This window comes from Lissotriton vulgaris, chromosome 6 (assembly GCF_964263255.1).
Source record: "Lissotriton vulgaris chromosome 6, aLisVul1.2, whole genome shotgun sequence".
Classification (NCBI taxonomy): Eukaryota; Metazoa; Chordata; class Amphibia; order Caudata; family Salamandridae; genus Lissotriton; species Lissotriton vulgaris.
The window spans coordinates 369,248,991-369,270,800 of NC_141694.1; the positions used below are offsets into that span (position 1 = coordinate 369,248,991).

A 21,810-nucleotide genomic window follows, 5' to 3' on the forward strand; every position below is an offset into this window, starting at 1 on the left:
ATAGCGGTATAGCCCAGCTATGAAGGGCTATTAGGCTATTAGAACATTCTACCATTAGAGGGCAGAATGTTCTAACAAAAAAAACAAAGCCCTATGGCAGAGTGAGGGGATTGTAATCCCCTCAGGCTCCCCTAAGCCTTTGTTCACAGCCACAGCTGTGAACAAAGAAACATTGGAATGTTGGAGCTTCAGGCTTATACCAGCCATTATAAGCCCGGAGCACTCCATTGCTCCAACATTCCAATGTTCTAAATCTGTTTAATATACCAGTTACAGAATCTTACGGCTGTGTTTGGTTTCTCTTTCAAACATTATTTTTCTCTCAAGTTTCATGATGTACATATAAGCAAACCTATTGTTATTGCTGCATCTATTAAATGTAAGCAGCTGATACGAAGTCACACAGATTTTCAAATCCTGATTGGGGTCATAATAAGTTACCTACAAGCTCTCAGAATTTATTCTCAATGCATATATTTATTATTGTGTGGGCATAGTTGCTGGTTTTGTGCAGGGTTGCAACCCAATTAGAGGGCCTTTCATGGTAACTGTATGTACGAATGCCCTGTACATTTAGGAAACCGTTTACATTGTGCTCTGTTAACATGTCTATAAACCTTTATGTTCTGGCCTCCTTATCTATATCACTTATCCTGATTTATTTCCTTATGACTTATTGTTATCACCAGCAGCTGACATTTGTATATACAGTTCTTAATGTATGTAAAACTTTCTGGGGAGAGATGGTTAACAAACTAGTAAAAGAAATAGGTTGGTCTATGGAAAACATATCTTGTTACTCGCCAAGAAAACACAAATACTTCCACAGAACAACACTCCTCTGTCATTTGTTGTATCCGGCTACTCAAGAAATCCCATATAGTATTTATATTCAAAGACCAATGCTTTGTTTCTTCTCAGCCCATATCACATCCCATCATTTCCAAGTACCACAATAAGGGGTAAGACCAACACATTTTAGAGCAGGTTGCCGCATCACTGTAGTAAAATGCATTAGTCAAACATATAGAAGTCTCTGACACCCATTAGGCTTCATGAGGCTCTCCAAAATCTGCCCTTTGCACAGCTCTGTATCTGTGCACTGCCACTCTGATCTGCCTGCCTGACAATTTAGCCTGTCAGCCAGCCTGGGAGACTTATTGCCATGGTGACCAGAGGTGGAGGGATACATTGTTTCAGCAACTATGGTGCTGCAGTAAAAAACACAAATTCTACTCTCTGACAGCCTCGCCTGGCCTCTGAGCCACATGTGGCAGGCTGCTGGAGTATCCGGCGCCGGCATAAGTAGAGGCACAAAGGTCCAACTCCCTTCTTTGATCCTGGAGGGACGCAGCAGGCATTATTAAATTGTTATCTCTCCTCTGTGCTGCCACTGTTCCCGCCCAAACAAGTAGTGGTGCAGCTGTGTGCCGCTAGCGACCGCTGAGCTCTCCCGATAGTAGGCAAATAGTTGAAGGACTCTAGGCTCCTGGCGGCCCTGGGCAGGGAGCGTAGGTAGGGGGCCCCGGAAGAGGGGGCCGGGCTAGGCGGAGCGCGGAGGCCAGTGAAGAGGGGGGGCTCAGGGTGTTTGGAAGTGGAACAGAGCCGGAGGCCACCAAATCCCTGCCAGGGGCCGCCACGCAAATATGTATTCATCCTCAGAGGATTATTATATTAAGGATATATATTGGCGTGGTGGCCCCTTGGGTTTGGTGGCCCTGTGCAGGTGCCCAACTTGCACATGCCTAAGGCCGCCCCTGCAGCAATGGTGCTAGAGTTATAGTTACTATTGGCTTCTGGGAGAGCAATCAAATAATCCTCTCCCCTCTCCCTACTCCTGTCCCCCACCATGCCTGTGCAGCCAGGCTAAGTGCAGTACAGCACCATCCAGCCACACACAGCTGACTGAGGAGAGCTGTACACTTAGCAGCCACAGTATCCACCTTAGCTCACAACTGCTGCCTGCTGCTGCAGCCTGGTCCAAGACAGAAACTGAAGGCATTCAAAGGGGCAGTCCCAAGCCGAAGCGCTCAGCTGACAGTTGCAGGGACACTCCGCAGGCACAGGGTAGACTGGCAGCGAGCCTAGTTTAGTCATGCACTTACCGGTCTCTCAGACTATTTTGTTCATTCATTTGATGATATCCGCAGTATTTGCTTTAACCGTACAAGGAAGCTGCACTTCCACTTCGCTTAGGGACCTGTTTTTTCTATTGTATGTTTCAGATGGTTGTTGTCAACTTCTTACAGACTGAAAATGAACGTTATGTATGTGCGATAATGATATGTCAATTTCCAGCTCCAAGAGCACAACGAGACCGGACTAACATGGGGGGCTATCTCGTTCGTCAGTGGGATCGGACAAGCATTTTGGGCAATGTGTGCAGGAATGTCTTTACAGCCAATATGAGAGAAAGAAGTGCTAAACTACAGTTTACATCTTTTAGACGAGCACAATTTTATTATAAGTGACAGGCTGGAGTCTGTATTTATCCCTAGAGTCCTCATTTAGGCTTTGTTGTTTGGTGGTGGTCCTACTTGCTGCAGCCATATTGTTGATAGTAGATGTTCGATCTATTTACTGCATATGGTTATTTTTATTTATGACATGTTTATTTAGCTGTGGCTAGATAGCATCCAATATTTGATTTGAGATATTGTCCAATTGAGCATGAGTCAAAGTCAGTTGAGTTTTCATACTAAGTAAGATTTGTTTATCTGCTTATCAGTTACACTTGAAATTGAAGGAGCAGATGAGGTGCAATATGGTAAAGTAAATGCTAAAGAGGGGCTAAAGCTGTTTGATACATTAGTTGGGAATGAAAGGAGCTGACCAGAAGGGAGCAGTGAGATGATTATCTGTCTGATAGAAAATATGTAATCTGCTGCAATTATGCACCCTGCACTTTGATGTTGTCAAGTCCCTATTAAAGCTTGGGCTGGTGAATAGTATCAAAGGCACTGGAGAGTTCAAGTTATAGGTGTGGCGGTACTCCAGTTTTAATTCACCGTTGTTTTAAAATCATCCCATGTTGAAAAATCATTTCAGCTTCTGTGCCTCAGCCATACTTGAATCTGTTTTGGAAATCTGAAAGCAAGTTATTTTATGTGAATGTAGGTATATGTTTTGAGGCAGATCTTTCGGTCGTTCTATCGTTTTGACTCAAAAAAAGTCTGTTGTTGGACAGCGGTTAAAAGTATCTCTAGGCTCAAAGCCTGTTTGGTTTAGGGAGGGCTTTATTTAAAGCATTTAGAGTTCAATTGGGAAAATACCTATATTCAATGAGTTGTCGGCTACTCTGGTTGGATTGGCTGCAGAGCTAGTCATGAGGACATGAGGACATGGGTCTTCTGGTGATTCTGCTAGCCCATAGGCTTTTGCAACATTGATGAAGCCTTGATGAGATTAAAGGAGAGTGACTGTAGATCTTTTTCGGTTTTATTATCTTGTAAACTGTATTGAGCTTCTGGAACTGTGGTTCAGCAGGGGAAAGGGATGCAAGAGAGTGAAATCGGAGAGTGAGACGTAATGTAGGTTTGCCCTCCAAACAGCAAGGGACAGTGGTGAGAAGGACTTCAGCTGTACTGCCAAGGAATCTGGATATTCTAAGGTACTACCACTTCAGGTATTATGGCTAGCAGATCCTTTTTCCTCTGAAATCTTATAGAGGTGCTGTTGTTTGTGACCTTGAGGCCTTTCATCCAGTCTGAAGCCCCCTCAACAGCTCTCTCTGCTCTCAGCTCTGCAGGCTGTAGTTAAGCTCTACCAAGTCACACCGAATGTTCGCTTTACTGGCTCCAGTCAGCTTTCCTTGCTACCAACTCATCCTTCTTGTGAAGAAAAAAAAACAAGCATTTACAATGCAATGGTTTTGCCTTTGTTAAAGTTAGAGCTATTGGCATTGCTCTTGACATTATTTTTATTTGTTTTTTTTAACATAAATAAATGGCATTGTCATTTACAATGCCACTAGCTTTATCTCGCAAATGACACACACAAACACCCACAGAGAGCCCCCCCAACACACACAGAGCCCCCCGACACACACACCCACACCCACACAGAGCCCCCCACACACACAGCCACACAAAGCCCCCCACACACACAGCCACACAAAGCCCCCCACACACACAGCCACACAAAGCCCCCCAAGTATAAGGTACTTAAAATGAGTAATTTTCTCAAAATGACACGTCATGTGTAAGATTATAATGTGTTATTACGCATGCTCCGTGTGTGCGCCTGGTATTGTTTGGCATTAAGATGTGATACAAAGTGACCAAAATGGTGCTGGGGCTACTGGACCAAAATGCATTACATTAGCCTTGCTACCAGAACCCACGATCTGGACGGAGTTCGAGCATTTAAAAGTGATTTAAGACATAACACATCGAAAACATGTCACTTCATACACAGTAAACTTGACAAGCTATAGCAACACGGGGATGGACACCAGTACATGGCTGGGGCTTTAAGAAGACGTCACCGTCCAACGCGTTACTAAGGCGTAAAGTGTTGGGGGGGCGCAGGGGAGGATAGTGGATGCGTGGTCGGGAGCGCGAGGGTGGCTTGGCAGGAGAGGGGGCAAGGGTGTTCGGTAGGGGGGCGGACGAGGGCTTGTGGGCGGAACTGCCGACACGAGGGTGAGGACGTGGGGTGCCGTCCAGACAGTGGCCCTCAACAATAAGGGGAAGGAAAGAATAACTGCGGTACCATGCGGAGATTAGGCCTCCGATGCACAGAGAACAAAAAATAAGGAGTCATACATGTAGCAACAGCACTCGTGGTGAATAGGCACTAAAGGAGGTAGGCATAGATTGTGTCAACGTGGAACTTGGTGGCCATTAGGGGGCTCCTAGCAGAGGGAATCGGTATCAGGGCTCAGGAAAGGACGTCCCGCAAGATGGAGAAGAGCTGCTAGGGTGTCTGGAGCAGCACAAATAGGGGCGGCAGGGGGAGGCTGGATCCGAGAGTGGAGCTGCCGACGGGGTCCCGAGTCGACTGTGCCCAGGAGCAGTGGTTGGAAGGGGGCGGGGGGCGGAGGGATGGGCGTCGGCACGGGCCCTTCATTCCTCCTGGCCAGCTTGTGATGGGGTTCAGTGCTGCGGGCGCTGGGGGGGGGCGCCAATAAGAGCTTGAGAAGGGGGGGGCGGATTAAAATAAGCAAACACCAACACTGACTCATGGAACGGACACACGGAGAGGGGGCGGGGGGGGGGGCGGGAACGGACACACGGCTAGCGGGAGGGAGCCTCCCCTAGCCCCAGCAAACAAAGCACTCACCTGGACTTCGTTCCGGGGCCGAGGCGGGACTTGCTCTTTCCCCGGGGCTCCTCCTTCGCTCGGGAGCCTCGGGACAGACGACGCAGGCTGCTTCCTGCTCTCCACTCCTCCTCCTCCCGATGACACGGCGGAGGCTCGGCCGGCTGGGCCAATCCCAGCGCGGCCCTGGCTGTAGACGGACGGCTGCTTCCTTCGGCAGGAAGGCGGGTGTCGGCTCAATGCAGACCCAGATTCGGGGGCGTTCCCAAGAACAGGCTTTCGGCTGACGTAGCCAAAAGCCAAAAATTCTCGGGAACGCCCCCGAATCTGGTCCGGCATTGACGGACATGCCCGTCTTCCAATGGCTAGCCTCCATTTATGGAGCTAGCCAATGAAAGACGGGGGCCGTCCCTGTCTCCCGTATTATTCTCATTAGGTTTTCGCCAGGCAAAACCTAAAAAACCATTCAAGCTACTCACCATTTAGAAAGTGATGAGTGGCTATTCCTGCATGTATGCTGTGTGTAGACAGGCAATGATCGAAAATAATGTATATTTACAACCATGATTATACATCGAGACACAAAACATGCCATTGTTTAGTATATACAAAATAGCATATTTATAGTCAAGTAAAAATATATGCAAGCTTATGCAGTACAGAACACACACTAAATTATTTGGGTGTATCATGACTTTTCTTTACAACAATTCTGCGACTGATTATTTTGTATAATAATTTTAGTATAGCTCCAAATGACCATATTCTGCCAGAGATTAATTTTTTTTCCTATCTGTATTCGGAGTATGCTCTAGATTATCTTGACGTGATTCACTATGACTACTAAGCACCTGATTCATAAAGTTTTGTTCCATGGGTAGATGTGACGCTTCAAAGTTATTGAAAGGAAAAACATCAAAATAAAAAATAGATAAATTACTCCTTGCTATTCACAAGTACGTTTTAGAGTGAGTCGCACCTAATCACAGAAAAATCGTTGTTTTCTGAGTAATTTTTGATCAGAATGGTTACAACGATAACAAGTGTTACAATATGACATGACTAAAATGGAAAGATTAGTAAAGTACTAGACTTACTACAACAAGTTTAACAAAATACTACGCAGCAAGTGGATAAAGACACTTACAAAATGCAATATGGGTTACAGTTGAGAACTCATAAGCATAGACGTATTTGAGATTTTCTCATCCCTGCCTATATGTAAAACAATACCCTAGCTGGCTGTATTCAACCCCACATGTGCTGTGCGATGCTAAAGGAATGCTAGCAGCCTTTCTGGAATAAGAAGGAAGACCCATCCTTGACTTCAGTAAACTATTTACCCACTGGTTTCGGACTGCCAGGTACACATATGGAAACGCTCACACAATTATGCTTTATGACCTCAGGGTCCAATCAGAAATATACAATTGGAAAATAATTTGTGGTAATAACATGTACGAAAATATGACAGTCAAAATTAGGAAGCACACCAAAAACCAAACAGTCGTAGCATCAACCAGAACCCAAATATAATCCATAAACCCAATAATAGCACTTATGTGATAAGGCACTATGAAACAAATCGGGTGTCCCTATGACAATGTTATCCTACGGTAAATATTCAGATGTCCTCTGCTCTCTCTGGTAAAGCTTGGGTCAGAGTTTTTCTATTTTTTCACAATGGACTGTACTTATAGAGTGTGTTAATGGGACAACTCTGCTCAATTGTATATTACAATGTTTCAGGTTGACTGTGATATGTATGCGCTTTGCCCTATTTTTTAAAGGGCCACGGCTGAGAAACTCGGTGTGTTTGAGCCGACATGGTTGCGAATATGTAGAAACAGTCCAAACGGTAGCCACCCAAAAATGTTCTGCCTAAAATTTAAAGTTGAGAGCCTAAATACCCTCTAATAGGTTTACCAGGGATGGGCAGTCAGTTTGGGCCAAACTGGTTTTGAACCTAAAGTTAATGCAGGAGCTCTTTTGGAGCTGGACAAGCAAGCAGAGTATACCACCACCCAGATAATAATGGTTTATGAGCCTCTTTCTTGAATGTTGGTTGGCATGTTAAGATCTTCAAAGCATCGGGCACCACTGGGATAGGAGCCATCCATTGAAATCACGTGGTCCTCATTTGGGTTGAGCAAAATCTGATTTAGCTTTACGGTTGAACTGCAAAATAAGAGCACAATATATTTGGAGCTACAAGGGCCAGTAGCTTGATTCTAATAGGTCCAAAATTAGAGAATCAATAGAACATTACCTTAAGGCAAATACTAAACAAGAAATACCTATTTTAACCCAGAGGCCTGTGATATGTCAGAAATGCAGTCACAAATAGTTACGAATGGTACATGCCATTCGGATTAGATGCAGTCTCACCACTCTTGTATTCCCTGAAAGCTTCCTGTGGATTATAAGCCAACGTAGTGCACTGATGTGCTTGTGCTGGTTATGGCCACAAGGCAGCTAATTTAATCAAGATAATTGCCAGAGCCTAAATTGCAGTGGGCCTTGCTTCTGGGTCATCATGGTCCAAAGCCCACTTCACTCTACTCAACGCAGCAAATTACAGCCTGTTATTTTCAGAGGTTCAACGTCTTGCGTTTGGGGAATTTACAGACCCAATTCAACCATCTCCATCCTGGCTCCCACGCTTATCCATGCCAACCCGACCCCTATCCTTGAGCTCTTTGATGAGAAAAAGCCCACTCTCGATGTCCAGCAGTCTAGCAGAAGGCACTCTTGAATTAAATGTGCACAGCAGTGACGCATTCCACAACCTCAGCCGTCATAGCATTTCTGAAATGTTGTTATATATTTTTCAGAAGCAGTTCATTTTTTGTGGATATGCTGAATCTAACGAGATTTGGTAAAAGTACACGTTCTAATGAAGGCCTTTTTCTCCACAGGGATTTGCGATTTAATAGAATTAAAGACATACAACCTGGAGCATTTAGACGACTTAAGAATCTCAACACACTGTAAGTATTTTTTTTAATCTTTTGTAAATATATAGTTTGCTAATTCAAAGTAAATTAGTTTTTCCTGCTGTCTTCAAATACATTTTACAGAGAGAATAAGTAAAGAATAATTAAATCCGTTGCATTGTTTATTTGTGCTAAGACAAAGAAAAGATTACTTAAGCGATTAATGTCTTGCAATTCACTGGTGTACGTACACTAGTCACTTCTAACATGCACTTGTACCTTTAAACAGAAGTGCTAACAGTAGAGCACTAACAGTCTTTAGTGGTAGTTAGATATGGGACGTATTATCTTATTACCTTTGCTGGAGCATATAGAGAAACTCTGTCACAAGATGAAGATTAACATCTTTGATGGGTGGCATTATAGACAGTGGAAAGGGCTATATGTTAAATCAGTTTTTGAAATTTGCAGTCAATGGCCTGTGTAACCTGAAAAATTGCTAAGCATACCTGCAAAATTGTAGTATGCCAATGATAAAGAGAGCGATCTGGCTGTCATCAAATAATCCTGCATCACCAAACTGACTTGTTGCATTGTTCATATGATTATGATTGTACTTGATAAGAATGGGAAAACTTCGAGTTAGTCGTCAGCCCTCAGAAGTGGTTAGACACAAACACATAAGGTTGCAGTTCTTTGGCAAAACAGCATCAATAAAAAAATTCCACCAATAGCTGGGCACCATATGAAGATAGGTAGAAAAGGTAGAAATTCTTTATTGCATGATTAATAAAAATCTTTGCAATTGAGATAAGAGCACAGAATAAGCACCTTTGCAAAGCACATAAAAACCACTCATTTCATTACAATGACATTAGTTAGAAAGCCGTTTAAAAATTGCAGTTTTTTTGTTAGACCCGAAATTAAAAAAGTTAAAAGCCAGGAGATTCCATATGGCAGACATCAATTTGTACTTTTTCTGCTTACAATATCATGAAGGTTCACTAACAAATCTGACGAGAAGACAGCTTTAACAGATAAAGGTTATGAATCCGGCATATAATTTTCAAAGGCCTGCGTTTTTAATCAGTTCATGTACTGGCAGGGAGGTTTAGCACACTGTTTGCTGATTTCATGAAACGTACCAGTCTGCAGGCTAATTGAATATCCCCCCCCCCCTGCAAAGCATGCCAATAATGCTTGTCGGCGGGTTCGCAAGCGTCTTTGGTTCCAGAGCTGTGTTAGTAGTAGCCTTTGTTCATTCTCTAGACCTTTACAGCTGCACAGTAAATGCAAAACATCCTTTTTTAGGTCACCGCAAAGTCTACAGTTTGTAGTGGGTTCCGAGCGTGTCAATGGGGGGAGATGTTCTTTTGCTGGTATAACTCCCATCCTCAACTGCAAGACGGATTCCTTTAATGCCAGTGAAAACCCTGTTCCCAGGTATGCTTGTGGTAGAGACCCTGTATAGCTCTGGATCACAAACCACCCTTGGGCCCTCCAGATAAGTGTGGATTTGTCCGGGATAGTGTCTTCACTGTTTTGTTACGAGCTGCTAGAAGCATTTGTGAGTCCCGTTCGCTTCCCAGAGTTCTTTTAGCGCAAGAGAGTTTATTGCTGCCTGGAGATAGACCATTGCTTGGCAGTCCTTATTCCTTTCCAGCTCTTTACATAGGTGTGAGTTCAAGGTGCCTATCTCAGCTCCCTTTATTTTATGCCAGCATTTGGCGTAGCCACCCTTGTGTGCTATTTGTTGTTTATGGAGGCCGAACTCAAGTCTTAGTAGCGCTGGCAAAGTGTACTGTGGGAGGTTGAAAAGTATTCGCATTGCTTTGGACACCACTTTATCTAAGGTGGTCTTTTTTCTCCCTCTCATGCATTCACTGCCATAAGTTATAGATGGTTGTAATCTTGCTTGTAATACTTCTAGTGAAGGGATTAGGTTTGGGCCAGTTATTTTATGCTTGATGCTCTTTAATGCGACGGTCAGGGATTTCCCTCTAGTTCTGATCGCCGTTTTTTTGTTACTCAAACGTTCCTTTCATATCGAAGATTATACCCAAGTATTTGTATTCTTTGTTAATCTCCATCTTCTGGTCACTGTAGTTGTTGTTTTTTGAATTTTTGATTTAATATCATCACCTTTGATTTTTCTTGGTTTATCCTTAGCCCGTTCCTTTCGGAAAGGTTACTTGTCGTGTTTATAAGATGTTGAAGGCCTACAGGGGTTTGGCTGATTAGTATTAAGTCGTCCGCATACAGAAGATTAGACAGTGTAAGGCCCCCTAGGTTTGGGGCGTGATGGTTGCAATTATCAAGTTCTGATGAGAGGTCTGACATGAAGAGATTGAACAGGGTCGGGGCAAGGACGCAACCCTGCTTCAGCCCCTTTGTGGTTGGTATTTCCTTTGATAGACAGTTGCCTGTCCCCAGTTTCATTTGAATCCAGGTCTCTGTGTGGCGTAAAATTAATAGATTCAAGAGTTTAGGGTCTATATCCCAGACTTATAGTTTAGCCCAGAGTTTTCCTCTATCTATACTTTCAAATGCGGACGAATAATCAATAAAACGGACAAATAGTGTTTTTTTTAGTTTTATAGTGGCGTCTATTAACAGAGCGAGAGCAAGAATGTTTGTTGTTGCCCCTGTGCTTTTTTGAAAGCCAGTCTGGTTAATGGGGATTAAGCTTTTCAATGATGCCTTTTCCGTTAGTTCTTCTATTAAAAGGCCCGCAAGATATTTGGCTTCTATGTCTATGAGAGCGATGAGCCTATAGTTCTTTGCTTCGCTCCTGTTGCCTTTATTGTAAATCAGGGCGATAATTGATCCCTTCCAAGAGGTCGGGATTCGTTCTGCCGCCCAGATATTCATGAAGTGGGGGTGCAGTTGCTCAGCCCAGTAATTTGGTACCTGCTTATAAAGAATGGGGGGAATTCCATTTGGCCCAGAGGCCCCCTCTTCCCTGCCTTTCACAATTCTGGTCTTAATCTGTTTTATTGTGCCTGGGAAGTTAGTATCCCCGACTAGAGGCTTTGGGGCCTCCGAACGTGGCTGCCGGACCACGGAGTCTTGTTTTGTTCCGTCAGCATCTTTGTTGAAGTGGGGCACTAAGTGTTTTACCCAGGCCTCCTCAGTTATGTGGGAATTTATTCCAGGGGCCTTAGGATTCTCTATTTTGTTTACTGTGTGCCAGAATCTCATGCTATTGTTAGTTTTTTACATTGTAAAGCAATTTAGCCCATGTTTTTTCTGTGGTTTCCTGTTTTATTCGCCACAGGATCTTATTCTTGCTGATTTTTAGCTTCCTCAGCTCTGTCTGTGAGCTGCTGTCGGGCCCTTTTTTCCAAAGTCCGCAGAGTGTTATGTTGATGCCACTTTTTATTTGCCTTAATTTGCTGGTTTGGGTTGTCAGGGTGGATTTTTTGATTGTTTGTTGGCCTGGTGAATGATTCCTTTTGGTTCTTTGGTCCATGAATTTCTTTTGATGATTTTGATTTGGAATTAGCTGGTCCAAAGTTTTTCAAAAAGATTTCTCAGGCGCTTATATTATTGTCATTCTGTGATTTAAATTCTTCCCAGCAGATTTCCGCCTCTTTCACAAGATTTTCGGAGTCGTTCATTTTACATTTGATTCTTTTGCAATTTGAAGTGACCATTAAGTTTTGCGCTTCGATTGGCATTGTTAGTGCTGTTCCCTGTGCCGTCAGGGTCAGTTCTTGTGGCAGCTGGTCACTACAATCTGACGTACCAATCTTAAAATCGCTTACTAATTTAAAAAGTGGATAAGATAAGAAAAGTTGTGGAAAGTTGCTGCTTGGGGCGGTCGCCGGGTGTTCGCCCGTTTAGTGAAATCAGGCCCAAGCTTGTTAGATCGTTTAGTAGATCTTTGTATAGCTTAGTTTGTTTTCCCCACCTGCTCTCGTCCAGAGGTGGGACCCCTCTTTCAAGCAATTGATCATCTGGAGGCTGATCCTTTCCGGGGCTCCTCGAGAGGAATATATTAAAATCTCCTGATACGATGAAATTCGGTGTTTCTACTTCCGTTATTAGTTTGGTAAGTTCTGACCCCAGGGACTTTGTGCCGTTTTTTTTCCCTTTTGGGTGCAAGTAAGTATTTATCAGGATTAGTTGTTGTCGTTTTTTTCCTGGGGCTACGATTTCCAACTGTATTGCGTTAATTTCATTGTTTGATGTATTCTTGTTGAGCAGTTCTTTTACTGTGTTTAATGTTTTTATTGAGGCATACGTGGTAAGTCCTCCTTTCTGGTGACCAAATCTTGAATTTCTACTAGCTGGAAGATGGTGTGTTTTATAGCCTTGAAGGTGGAATGGCTCTTCCAACCAGGTTTCTTGGAGTAGAATTAAGTCATACTGCTGGAGGTACGTCAATAGATCTTTATTCATGGTTTTTGATCCTAGGCCATTTATATTCCAGGAACATAATTTTAACAATTGCTTTGGTGATGGCGAGTTCCTGTTTTGTTATTCGATCTGTCATGGACCTATAGGTCTGGTGTTGATGGCTTTTGCTACCCAGGCCCAGTCTCACCTTTACACCTGGGCGTCGGGAAGTCTCTAACCTTTGGTTCAGCTGAGCCTCCTCGGGCTCCTCTTAGTACAGATTTTTTGGGCACGCCGGTCCAATCTCTTTTTTGTGTGATTTCATTGTAGTCTTCGCAATGGCAAAGTAATGGTTCGGGGTAGCTGGTTTTCTAATAACGTTTTATTGTTGCACTTCCTCCTTTAAACATTTTTCCACTAGTTCTCCTGAAGTCCAGATGGTTTTTGTTATTTCCTGTTCCGACAGGTGCTTGTAACTTTTGAATTCTATGGATACCAGATCTTGGGTGGCTAATCCTGCCAGGTTACTGATAGAATTTAGTACTCAGAGGATGTTGCTTCTGTTTAAGATGTCCTCTCGACACTTTGATCTATACTCTGGGATGAATAGAATTGATTTGAGGTCATTGTGTTCGAAGATTTTTCGAACTTTAGTTCAATTTCTGTTCTTTGGGATCTTTTTGGTGCTTGAGGGTCTTTCCCCCCCTGGTTCTGTATCTCAATTTTGAGATTAGCATTGAGTTCTTTTATCAGTATTATTGGGACTGTAACAATGGTGAGTTCCTGGGAGTCTATTTTCCCTATTTTTTGTGTTTCCTTACTTCCAGCAGATTTGATTGCTGTTCCTTTCAGTTCTAAAGTATTTGTTTTGGTCTTTATTTTTGTCCCTTGAACATCTTGCTGGTCCGCTTCCTCCTCTTTTCCTTTGCTCTTATCTGCTGGCGAACGTTTGGACTGTGGGGACGTGCTTTCTGATCCCTTTGGCCGGAGGGCATTGCTGAATTTCTACTTCTCGTGCAAATTTGGTTCATGTATGGTTGTTCCTTGTTCCGTCTGGGTCTCTGTTGAAGATTTGCTTGCCAGTTGGAAGAAAGACTTTATAGTAGGTATTTTATTTCTCCCTTTTCTCCTCATTTTCCGTTGTTGTTTCGATGTTTGCTTTATGCCGAACTGTTGATCTCCTCCTTCTAAGTTGTTTAGTTGCTCAATGGAGCTGCTCTTCTCGTAGGTGCAAGTCTGAGGTCCTTGTTCGATCTAGTCCCAAGTGTTTACTCCCTTGTTGTGTTAGTCCATTGACGACGATGACTCCTATGTTCGATTCATTCCTTTCTTTGGACGGAACCTCTGTGCTGTTTACTTCCTTGTTTCGGTCGGATTGGTTCGGTGCCTCTCCTATTCGGTTATTTTTTATATGTGTCCTTCACTTGTTATTTCTTCGCATCCGCCTGCATTTGCGAATCCCTTACTTTTGGTATTATGTGTATTCTTTATATCTGTTAGGAGATCGCCCATTACAGCCGGAAGCGGGGCTAGTTTGTCAATAATTGAATAGCAGGTACAACTTGGAGGGTTAATTACCGTTTTGGATTGGGCTCTCTTAATCAAGTTGTTCAGTTCTGAAAGCTTGTTATCGATGTTTGTAACATGCGTTGCTAGACAGCTTAAAAGAGTTAGTTGGATATCCATCTTGTCGGAATGGTATTCCATAGCCTTTGTTGAGAGATTCATGGTATTTAGTAGAGACGCCCATAGGTTACTCTCTTTTGTTCGGTCCTTCAGCACTTCCTTCGTTTAGTTTTCTGTGTCCTGCTGTGATTTATCACTTTTTCCCTGGGAGATATTCTCGTTTCCTTTGTATGAGGTTGTAATCAGCCTCGGGCGGGTTTAATTTGGGTTATTGAGGATTTGTCTATGCTTTTAGGTAGGGTCCTGCCTTCTCCACTTTTTATTAGTAGTTCGCCAATATCATTGTTTCTATACTGCCTTTCTATGATGTGATGGGGGTAGGAAGGGGGTCTGATACGTTTGGGGTGAATGCCGCTGTGTCTCGTATTGTGTTTAGGCCATGTTGAAAAGGTTAAAGTACGATGTTTGGTTCCAGTGCCACTCTTGGGGGTTCCTGGAGACGTGTAATGTGCGTATTTCCAACGTTTTGCGTGGTTTTGTTTCCTTTCTAGTCATCTTTCTCAACTTTCTCGCTCACCTTTACTTGAGGCTCTTCTTTGATATCCTTATTGCATTTTGATTGCTTCCTGTGTCCCTCGTGTTCTTGAATTTGGCTGCTTCTTCTTTCTCTGCTTTCTTCCATTTTAGACTCCGTCCGTGGCTCCCAGAATTGCTTTCTTACTCTATTGTTTTTCTGTAAGGACTCCGTTGTTAACCCTGGTGTGTCTGTGCATTTTGTAGAGATTTTTCCGGACACAAAGGGGAGGGGAGACCCTTTTGTGTGTCATTGGTGAAATGCCAGAAACCGGTCCCCAGAAGCTTGTCTCCTTTCTGGTGAAGAATTGGCTTGGTAGTTTGGTCTGCCCTGTTCCCATGATGCACTGGGCCAGGGACAGACTAATTTGCATATAGCCAGGTTCTGAGCTGGGATGGTGCAGTGAGCTAAATAACGGTGATGGATCAAGCACTGATCTTTAGACTGGGTAAGAGTGGTCTGCTTAATTCAGACACTCTGTTCATCACCACCCCCTTTTCTGAATCGTTTTTGGCCACTATAGGTGTGGCAGGGTATACTCAGACATGAGTCCCTTGCTCACTGCACCATCAGGATTCAAGCAAGCCGGGCCCACGACGGCTGAAATGCCAGAAACCGGTCCCCGGAAGCTTGTCTCATTTCTGGCGAAGAATTGGCTTGGTAGTTTGGTCTGCCCTGTTCCCATGATGCACTGGGCCAGGGACAGACTAATTTGCATATAGCCAGGTTCTGAGCTGGGATGGTGCAGTGAGCTAAATAACGGTGATGGATCAAGCCCTGATCTTTGGACTGGGTAAGAGTGGTCTGCTTAATTCAGACACTCTGTTCATCACCACCCCCTTTTCTGAATCATTGGTGAAAGTCAGCACTGCCCCTGCGTCTTTTATGAAGGAGAATTTGGTGTCGTTTTTGGTTAATGGAAAGTTTTTGGTGCTTTCATCGGTATTAACGCCGCTCCCTCTATTTCAGTTTCCCTGTCCAGTTTCACTAGCGCTTCGTCCTCCATGTTGACCAACACGTCAGTTCTCGTTGGTTTCTCCTGGGTACTGGCCGGTGCTTTAGGGATCTTATTTTTCTTTTTCCGATTGTTGATAACTGTTGTAATTCTCCGCTTTTCTTTGCCCGACCTCATATCTGAATATTTGTTTGTCTGTTTATCTGTTGAGTCCAAGGTGTGTTGTTTGCTGCTGAAGACGATGCTGTAGGGCTCCTATTATAGGGCTGCTTGGTTAGTTGATTGTCCGTGCTATTTGTTGCTCAAAAGCTTCCAGCTTCCAACTTCTGGCTTCTTTTATTTTAGAGCAAGCCTGCGTGGTTGAAGTCTGTTGGAATTTGTCTGCGAATTGAAGGCCCTTTTTAATTTGACTTAAATTTAATTTGGTTTAATATTTGGCGTAGGAGAGGGAACCGGGGTTGAGCCTGTGGTCATTTTTTGGCGTGCTCGCGCTAATGCTGTTCCCGTGGCTTACCCAAATCTCAGGTGTTTGGTGTCCTGAAATCTCCTGGTGTACACCTCAGTTAGAAAAGGGGCAATGGTGCATACGGGAAAGAGCGTCTGCTGTACACCCCCTGCCGAGTGCCTCACAGCCACTCCGCCCTGTCCTGCTTGCTCCTGTCCACTCTTCTTGGCCTACCGTGGCACCCCCACCAGACTGAGAGTCAGGAGCCTGGAGATGAGAAGGATAAGTACTTGAAGCAGGATCTGGAAGCTCAGGGCTGGGGCTGGGTGCTGGGGGGGCTGGTGGGTGCTGGAGGCTTCGGGGGATATAGGACAGCTGTTCAGTTTTGACTGTGAGGTGGTGTGGTAATTTTTGGTGACGTTCACTTTCTGTAGACGGCGCGGTCAATGCAAGGTTCCTTGCCTTGGGGGCTACTGTCCTCTGCTGCCCGAGACGGATAACAGTTATTCACTTATTTATTTATTTATTTTGAGGGCGCATGAAAGATGGAAACAAGGCAGGCTGTGGCAGGCTATGTTGAAACAGTCCAGCATCTCACAACAGCATTTATCCAACTGTGGGTCGGGAAACCAGCAGAGGTTCCTGTCATGGATACTCCATTCTTCCCAGTTACAATGGTTAGTAGGTCCTCGCTGGATGCTGGATGTAGAGTAAAGCAATGTGAACTCTATTCTCTGGCCAGTGTTTGTTGAATGATTACCTTCCCAATCAGGCAAACTGCAAATCTCAATTCCTAGTGCTTCTCACATCACGGAGATGCATGTCCTAAGCTTAAGTGCCTTGTGTCTTAGTCATATAGCACTGCAGCCCATCCTTAACTGTCTGAGGTAAAATGAATGCTGGCCTAAGAATGACCACCATAACCTAAAGAAATGTAAATCTGAGCAGGAGAAGAGGGTAACTTCTCTCTTGAAGATGAGATCTGGCTACTTCAAAAGGCTTGTGAAAGTGCATTCACAACCCACACAGACTAATGTTTTAGGGAAGGGGATAGGATATGTCCCCTGGGAAGCCACCCACAAAACAAACCAAGATCTTGTGAAGCAATGCATGAGGATTCCAATAGACTCCACCATTCCCTTAAGGCACCCAACTTGAAACACCACAAGCACTTCCATCCTTGTGTACATATGTAATGGCAGCTTGGATACATGTCCTCTAGATGACAAAAGGCAAGGAAGACCATCAGCGGAGGCCTGAATAAAGGTATGGATGGGTTTGGGTGACCCCCTCCACATCATAGTCCATTTCTCGTGTTTTTATTCATTAAAATGGGATTTTCCTCAGTGGGCCCTCATGATGGCCAGGCTCACTGAGGGGAATAATACATAGGCCTATCCAAAAACATACAAGGGTAGGGCTGCACAAATTATCAAAGGCATGTAGAGGACTTTGATTCCAAAACAAAGTATTAATTAATGTTGATTCTATAGAACAATATGGTATAACAATCCTTGCATTTACTTACTTTGCGTTTTTTCTGGAAACAGTAAAGTTTAACAAGTAATATGCTCATAAATATTACTCTTATCCCCAAAGATGACCCTTTTCTTAGTACAGTGGCTGCTTAGGGTTCCACACTAACATCCATCTACCACATGCAAGCTAAAATGTAACTATACACAAAGCAAGAGGGCAAAGATGATGAAAAACGATGTTAAGGTCCTTCTTGGTTCCAGGTAGATTGCAGGCCATATGATGCAAATAAAAAGTTTTCGTAAAAGCAAAAGTAATTGGTACAGATAAGCCTGCAACATTCATAAATAAGAAATATTTTAGAACAACTTACAAAAACTTTAAAACAGGAGGGAATCTCTAAGACAATTTTGAGATAAACCGATTTAAAAAAACAAACATCTAAGCCTGGTGCTAGCTCTGCCTTCTCGCTTACAAGTGGCATGTGGTCCCTAGTGCTCGTCTTCATCCCACATCATCTATAACTTCTGCTCCTTTAGGTAGCCGTTTTGGATTCCTTCTGTACACTTCTACAGATGAAAGGTCGTATTTGCTTACACTCACAAGCTACCTTATCAATGCTTACTTAGGACTCACTTTCATCATTCAAGGTTGGATTACTTCTAACCGACTTCAGTTTAGTGATGTAAAGGCACAAGCCCTTTTTTTGGGACACACATGGTTCTCCTTTGCCCTATCTTCATATCGTTCAGTGGCTTTTTCCTGTATCCTGTTGCCGGCGTGGAGTGAGGCAAGCGGAGGCAAGCAGAGGAGGAGGAGGAGGAGGAGGCGAGCGAGAGTGCGAGTGCGAAGTACGGGTTCGAGAGCACTACCAAAGCCCTGCGGCCCCCAGTTGCAGCTTACTGCAGTGGCACCCGTAACCACATCGGCTCCCTCCCTCGGCGCACCCTCCACCATCGTGACCGTCCCAGCGCGAAATCACCTACACACCTCGTCCGGGCCGCCCAGCCGGTCCCAAACCACTCCAGTAGCCGCTCCGGCAGCCAGCTGGCAGTTCCATCAGCTTATAGCTCCGGCGCCGAGCATACAACAGCGGCCAGTGAACTGAGAGCTGAAAGAGGTAACCCCGGAGAGGGGGTGGGCTGGAGTAGGTAAAGCACAGGGCTGTAAATTAAAGGAGCAGAACTGGGCCATGTAATGCCCACAACGCCCATAATCACTTGTAATTGCCGCAACTCCAGCACCTCCAGCAACCTCCCCAGCAACCCACACGCAGGGGGGATGTGTAACAAGTGCTAATGCCATTAGTGAGTGGAGTTTAGAGGGTACCCAGGAGGATGCGGAGGTGGCCTGGAAGCCCCGGGAGCAGTCTGCGCCAACCCGCTGGTCTTATTTAGTAAAATTGCTACAACGGCAGAAGTTAACATAGAACTGATAATAACAGGATTATCGCGGACAACATCCATATCTAGGAGTATCGCTGATCCGGCCCGGTCCAGGTTTTGCGGAGGTTTGAGGAGGCCCCAGTGGCGCTCGCGAAGGAGGGAGCGGTAAGCAACTAGTAAGGGGGCTGCTCAGCAGAAAGCGGAAAGGACCGTGAGCTGCAGAGCTGCCGTTGAGCTGCTGACGCGCTGAAGCCGCCGACCTGCAAAAGTTACAGAAATTGCAGAATCACCGCAGGAGCCGCTAACAGTCACAACGGAGGCAGCAGAGGTTGGGACGAGGTGAGTGGCACCTACGAGCAGAGTCTGAGTCCTGATTTAAGAGCCTGAGCCCTGAGCACGCACCTAAGCCTGAGTCCCGATTTTGGAGCTGAGCCCCGAGCACGCTCCTGAGCCTGACCCAGGACTCGGACAGGACTTGGACTGCTTTGGAGCCCTGAGCCCGAGTGAGACACCCGGGGAGAGGAGCGGGTGAGGAGCGGCTGTGCCGGAGGAGCAGGTGGGTGGGCAGTGGGAGCGGCGAGAGTGAGGAGAGTGGTGGGAGAGCCTGATCCTGAGCCTTGGGCTAGCTTGCCACCCATAGGCTTCACAGCCCAGCCCACTGCCACACAGCTCCACCACTGCCACAGCCTGCCTTGTTTCCATCTTTTATGCGCCCTCAAAATAAATAAATAAATAAGTTATCCTTCTCGGGCTGCCGAGTGCAGTAGCCCACAAGGCAAGGAACCTTGCATTGACGGCGCCGTCTACGGAAAGTGAAAGTCACCAAAAATTACCAAACCACCTCACAGTCAAAACTGAACAGCTGTCCTACATCCCCCGAAGCCTCCACCTCCCTCCAGCTCCCCCAGCACCCAGCCCCAGCCCTGAACTTCCAGATCCTGCTCCAAGTACTTAACCTAGAGTAGTGACTGACCTCCAGCTAATTGCAGAGTCTTTTTAGCAAACTTCCATTCTGTGTGAGACTGTCCCACAGATATAAATCTATCCTTGCTAGCTCACCAGGAAGCAAGAACTACAGCATGCTAACATTTGGGACAAGGAGAAGCTCATTGTCTTTAACCAGTACCCTAAAGGTAAACCTAACTGCCACCCCACATTCACAGAGAGCGATCCTTCCAAGAATTTGTACCAAAGAACCTCCAGACAAGGTTGATGCAAAGACTAGTGAAGAAAATGACCCGATTAGGATCACCCGGGTCACTCACACCTACCTCTCAGTCTTCCATACAAATGAAGAGTCAGTCAGACAGTAGAGAATACAAGCCAAATATACTTTATTCAGGTACACTTGAGCGGAATCCAGTCGGACCAGCGTCCTTGGATTGCTGCAGAGGGACTGACAGCAGCACACGTAGAGATACAATATGTATGTTTTCTTAATTATGAATGTCCCCACCCTAATGGAAATCTACTAGCAGGTGCAGCTAAAACAAAGGAGTACTGTAAGATTCTGGGACCAGGCACACGTTATCTCCCTACCAAGGTTATTCTGTAAGCCTCTATCTATAAAAAAGGAATGCATTAATAGGAACAGTGTATTCGTTAGCAGAGCAAGGTCTAAATTGGAGGAATGAAAATTTCCACTGCCAGCCTCTTGGGTCAGGGGATACATGCCTAAACACATGATTCAAAATTGCGGATGAACCTAAAATGGCGCCGCAAATGCTAACTTAACACGTGCAATTCATGAACAATGCAACTCAAACATTTTTATTCCAATAGACCTTCCTTTTAGAATTTGCTAAACCATTGCAGAATGGGAAACACAAGAAAATGTAATATGCATTGAAGCAGAAGACATCAACACTCAGAATTATTCATATATGTTGCATTGGATGTTGGCATGGCAAGGGATGATTTAGAACCAAAATGCCCTCATCTATCTGCATCATGTCGGCAGTATCCTTTTGCAACATGATGGCAGCACTAGTGTCCAGAGCTATCCATTTCTGTTTAGGAGTGAGAAACCTTATACAGTAAGTGCAGCAGATCGGGAGACATTGTATGAAAAGACAGCATGTGAAGATAATACCAGCAATTACAGCTAGAAAGAGAAGGATCTTCCATCCCTAGGATGTGGACATACCCCAGAACCACCCAGAGAGAGTCAAAGTGCTGTTTTCTTGTTGTATATCAGATAAAAGTCTATGCAATTTCTGTATGGTAGCATACACATTGGGGCGTGGTCAGGTATGTGCACACAGCAGCTGCTGCCAACAACACAACAGGCCCCTCCCTGATCAGCAATGATGACGTCTAACACCATCCGGTTTTGTAAAGTGACGAGCCTCGTAGCCTTGAACTCAGCAGTAATATTGCTCAGTATACCAGTTGTTGTATTAATAACCCCTTCAACAACCCTTGTTAACCTACGAATGTTAAGTCTATTCGACATCGGAACCCAAAAGGGTATGATACTCTTCATGATATGTTCAAACTGTTGCAAAGTGGTGTCTGTCTGATCTATGTCTTCTGTGTCAATAACCCTTCTGACTTGTGCCAAGTATATACTCCTGCGCTGCAGCCGATGGTCTTTGTGGTAATTGGATGGAGCTATATACACAGGGGCAAGGAGAAAAGAGAGGTAACACCTGCCCGGGAGTCAGACATAAGCTTAGGATCCACAGACAAAATAGACATTAGGGGGTGGTATTAAGGGTGGACTATCAGCCGTTCTATGTGAAATTGCATCTGCTCTCCCCCAATTTTATCCTCCCAGTCCCCTGGACACAGAAACTAGTTGTTGTGTT

General features: G+C 44.7%; 1 protein-coding gene across 2 annotated transcripts in view; it reads left to right on the plus strand.

Annotated features, from left to right (window-relative positions):
• The window catches only part of PXDN (peroxidasin), a 582,246-nt gene that overhangs the window by 173,745 nt on the left and 386,691 nt on the right, over positions 1-21,810 (plus strand). For both annotated transcript variants that reach the window (XM_086926391.1, XM_086926392.1), the window contains exon 2: positions 8,181-8,252. In XM_086926391.1, the coding sequence (XP_086782517.1) occupies positions 8,181-8,252 (72 nt within the window). The remainder of the gene's footprint in view (positions 1-8,180; positions 8,253-21,810) is intronic.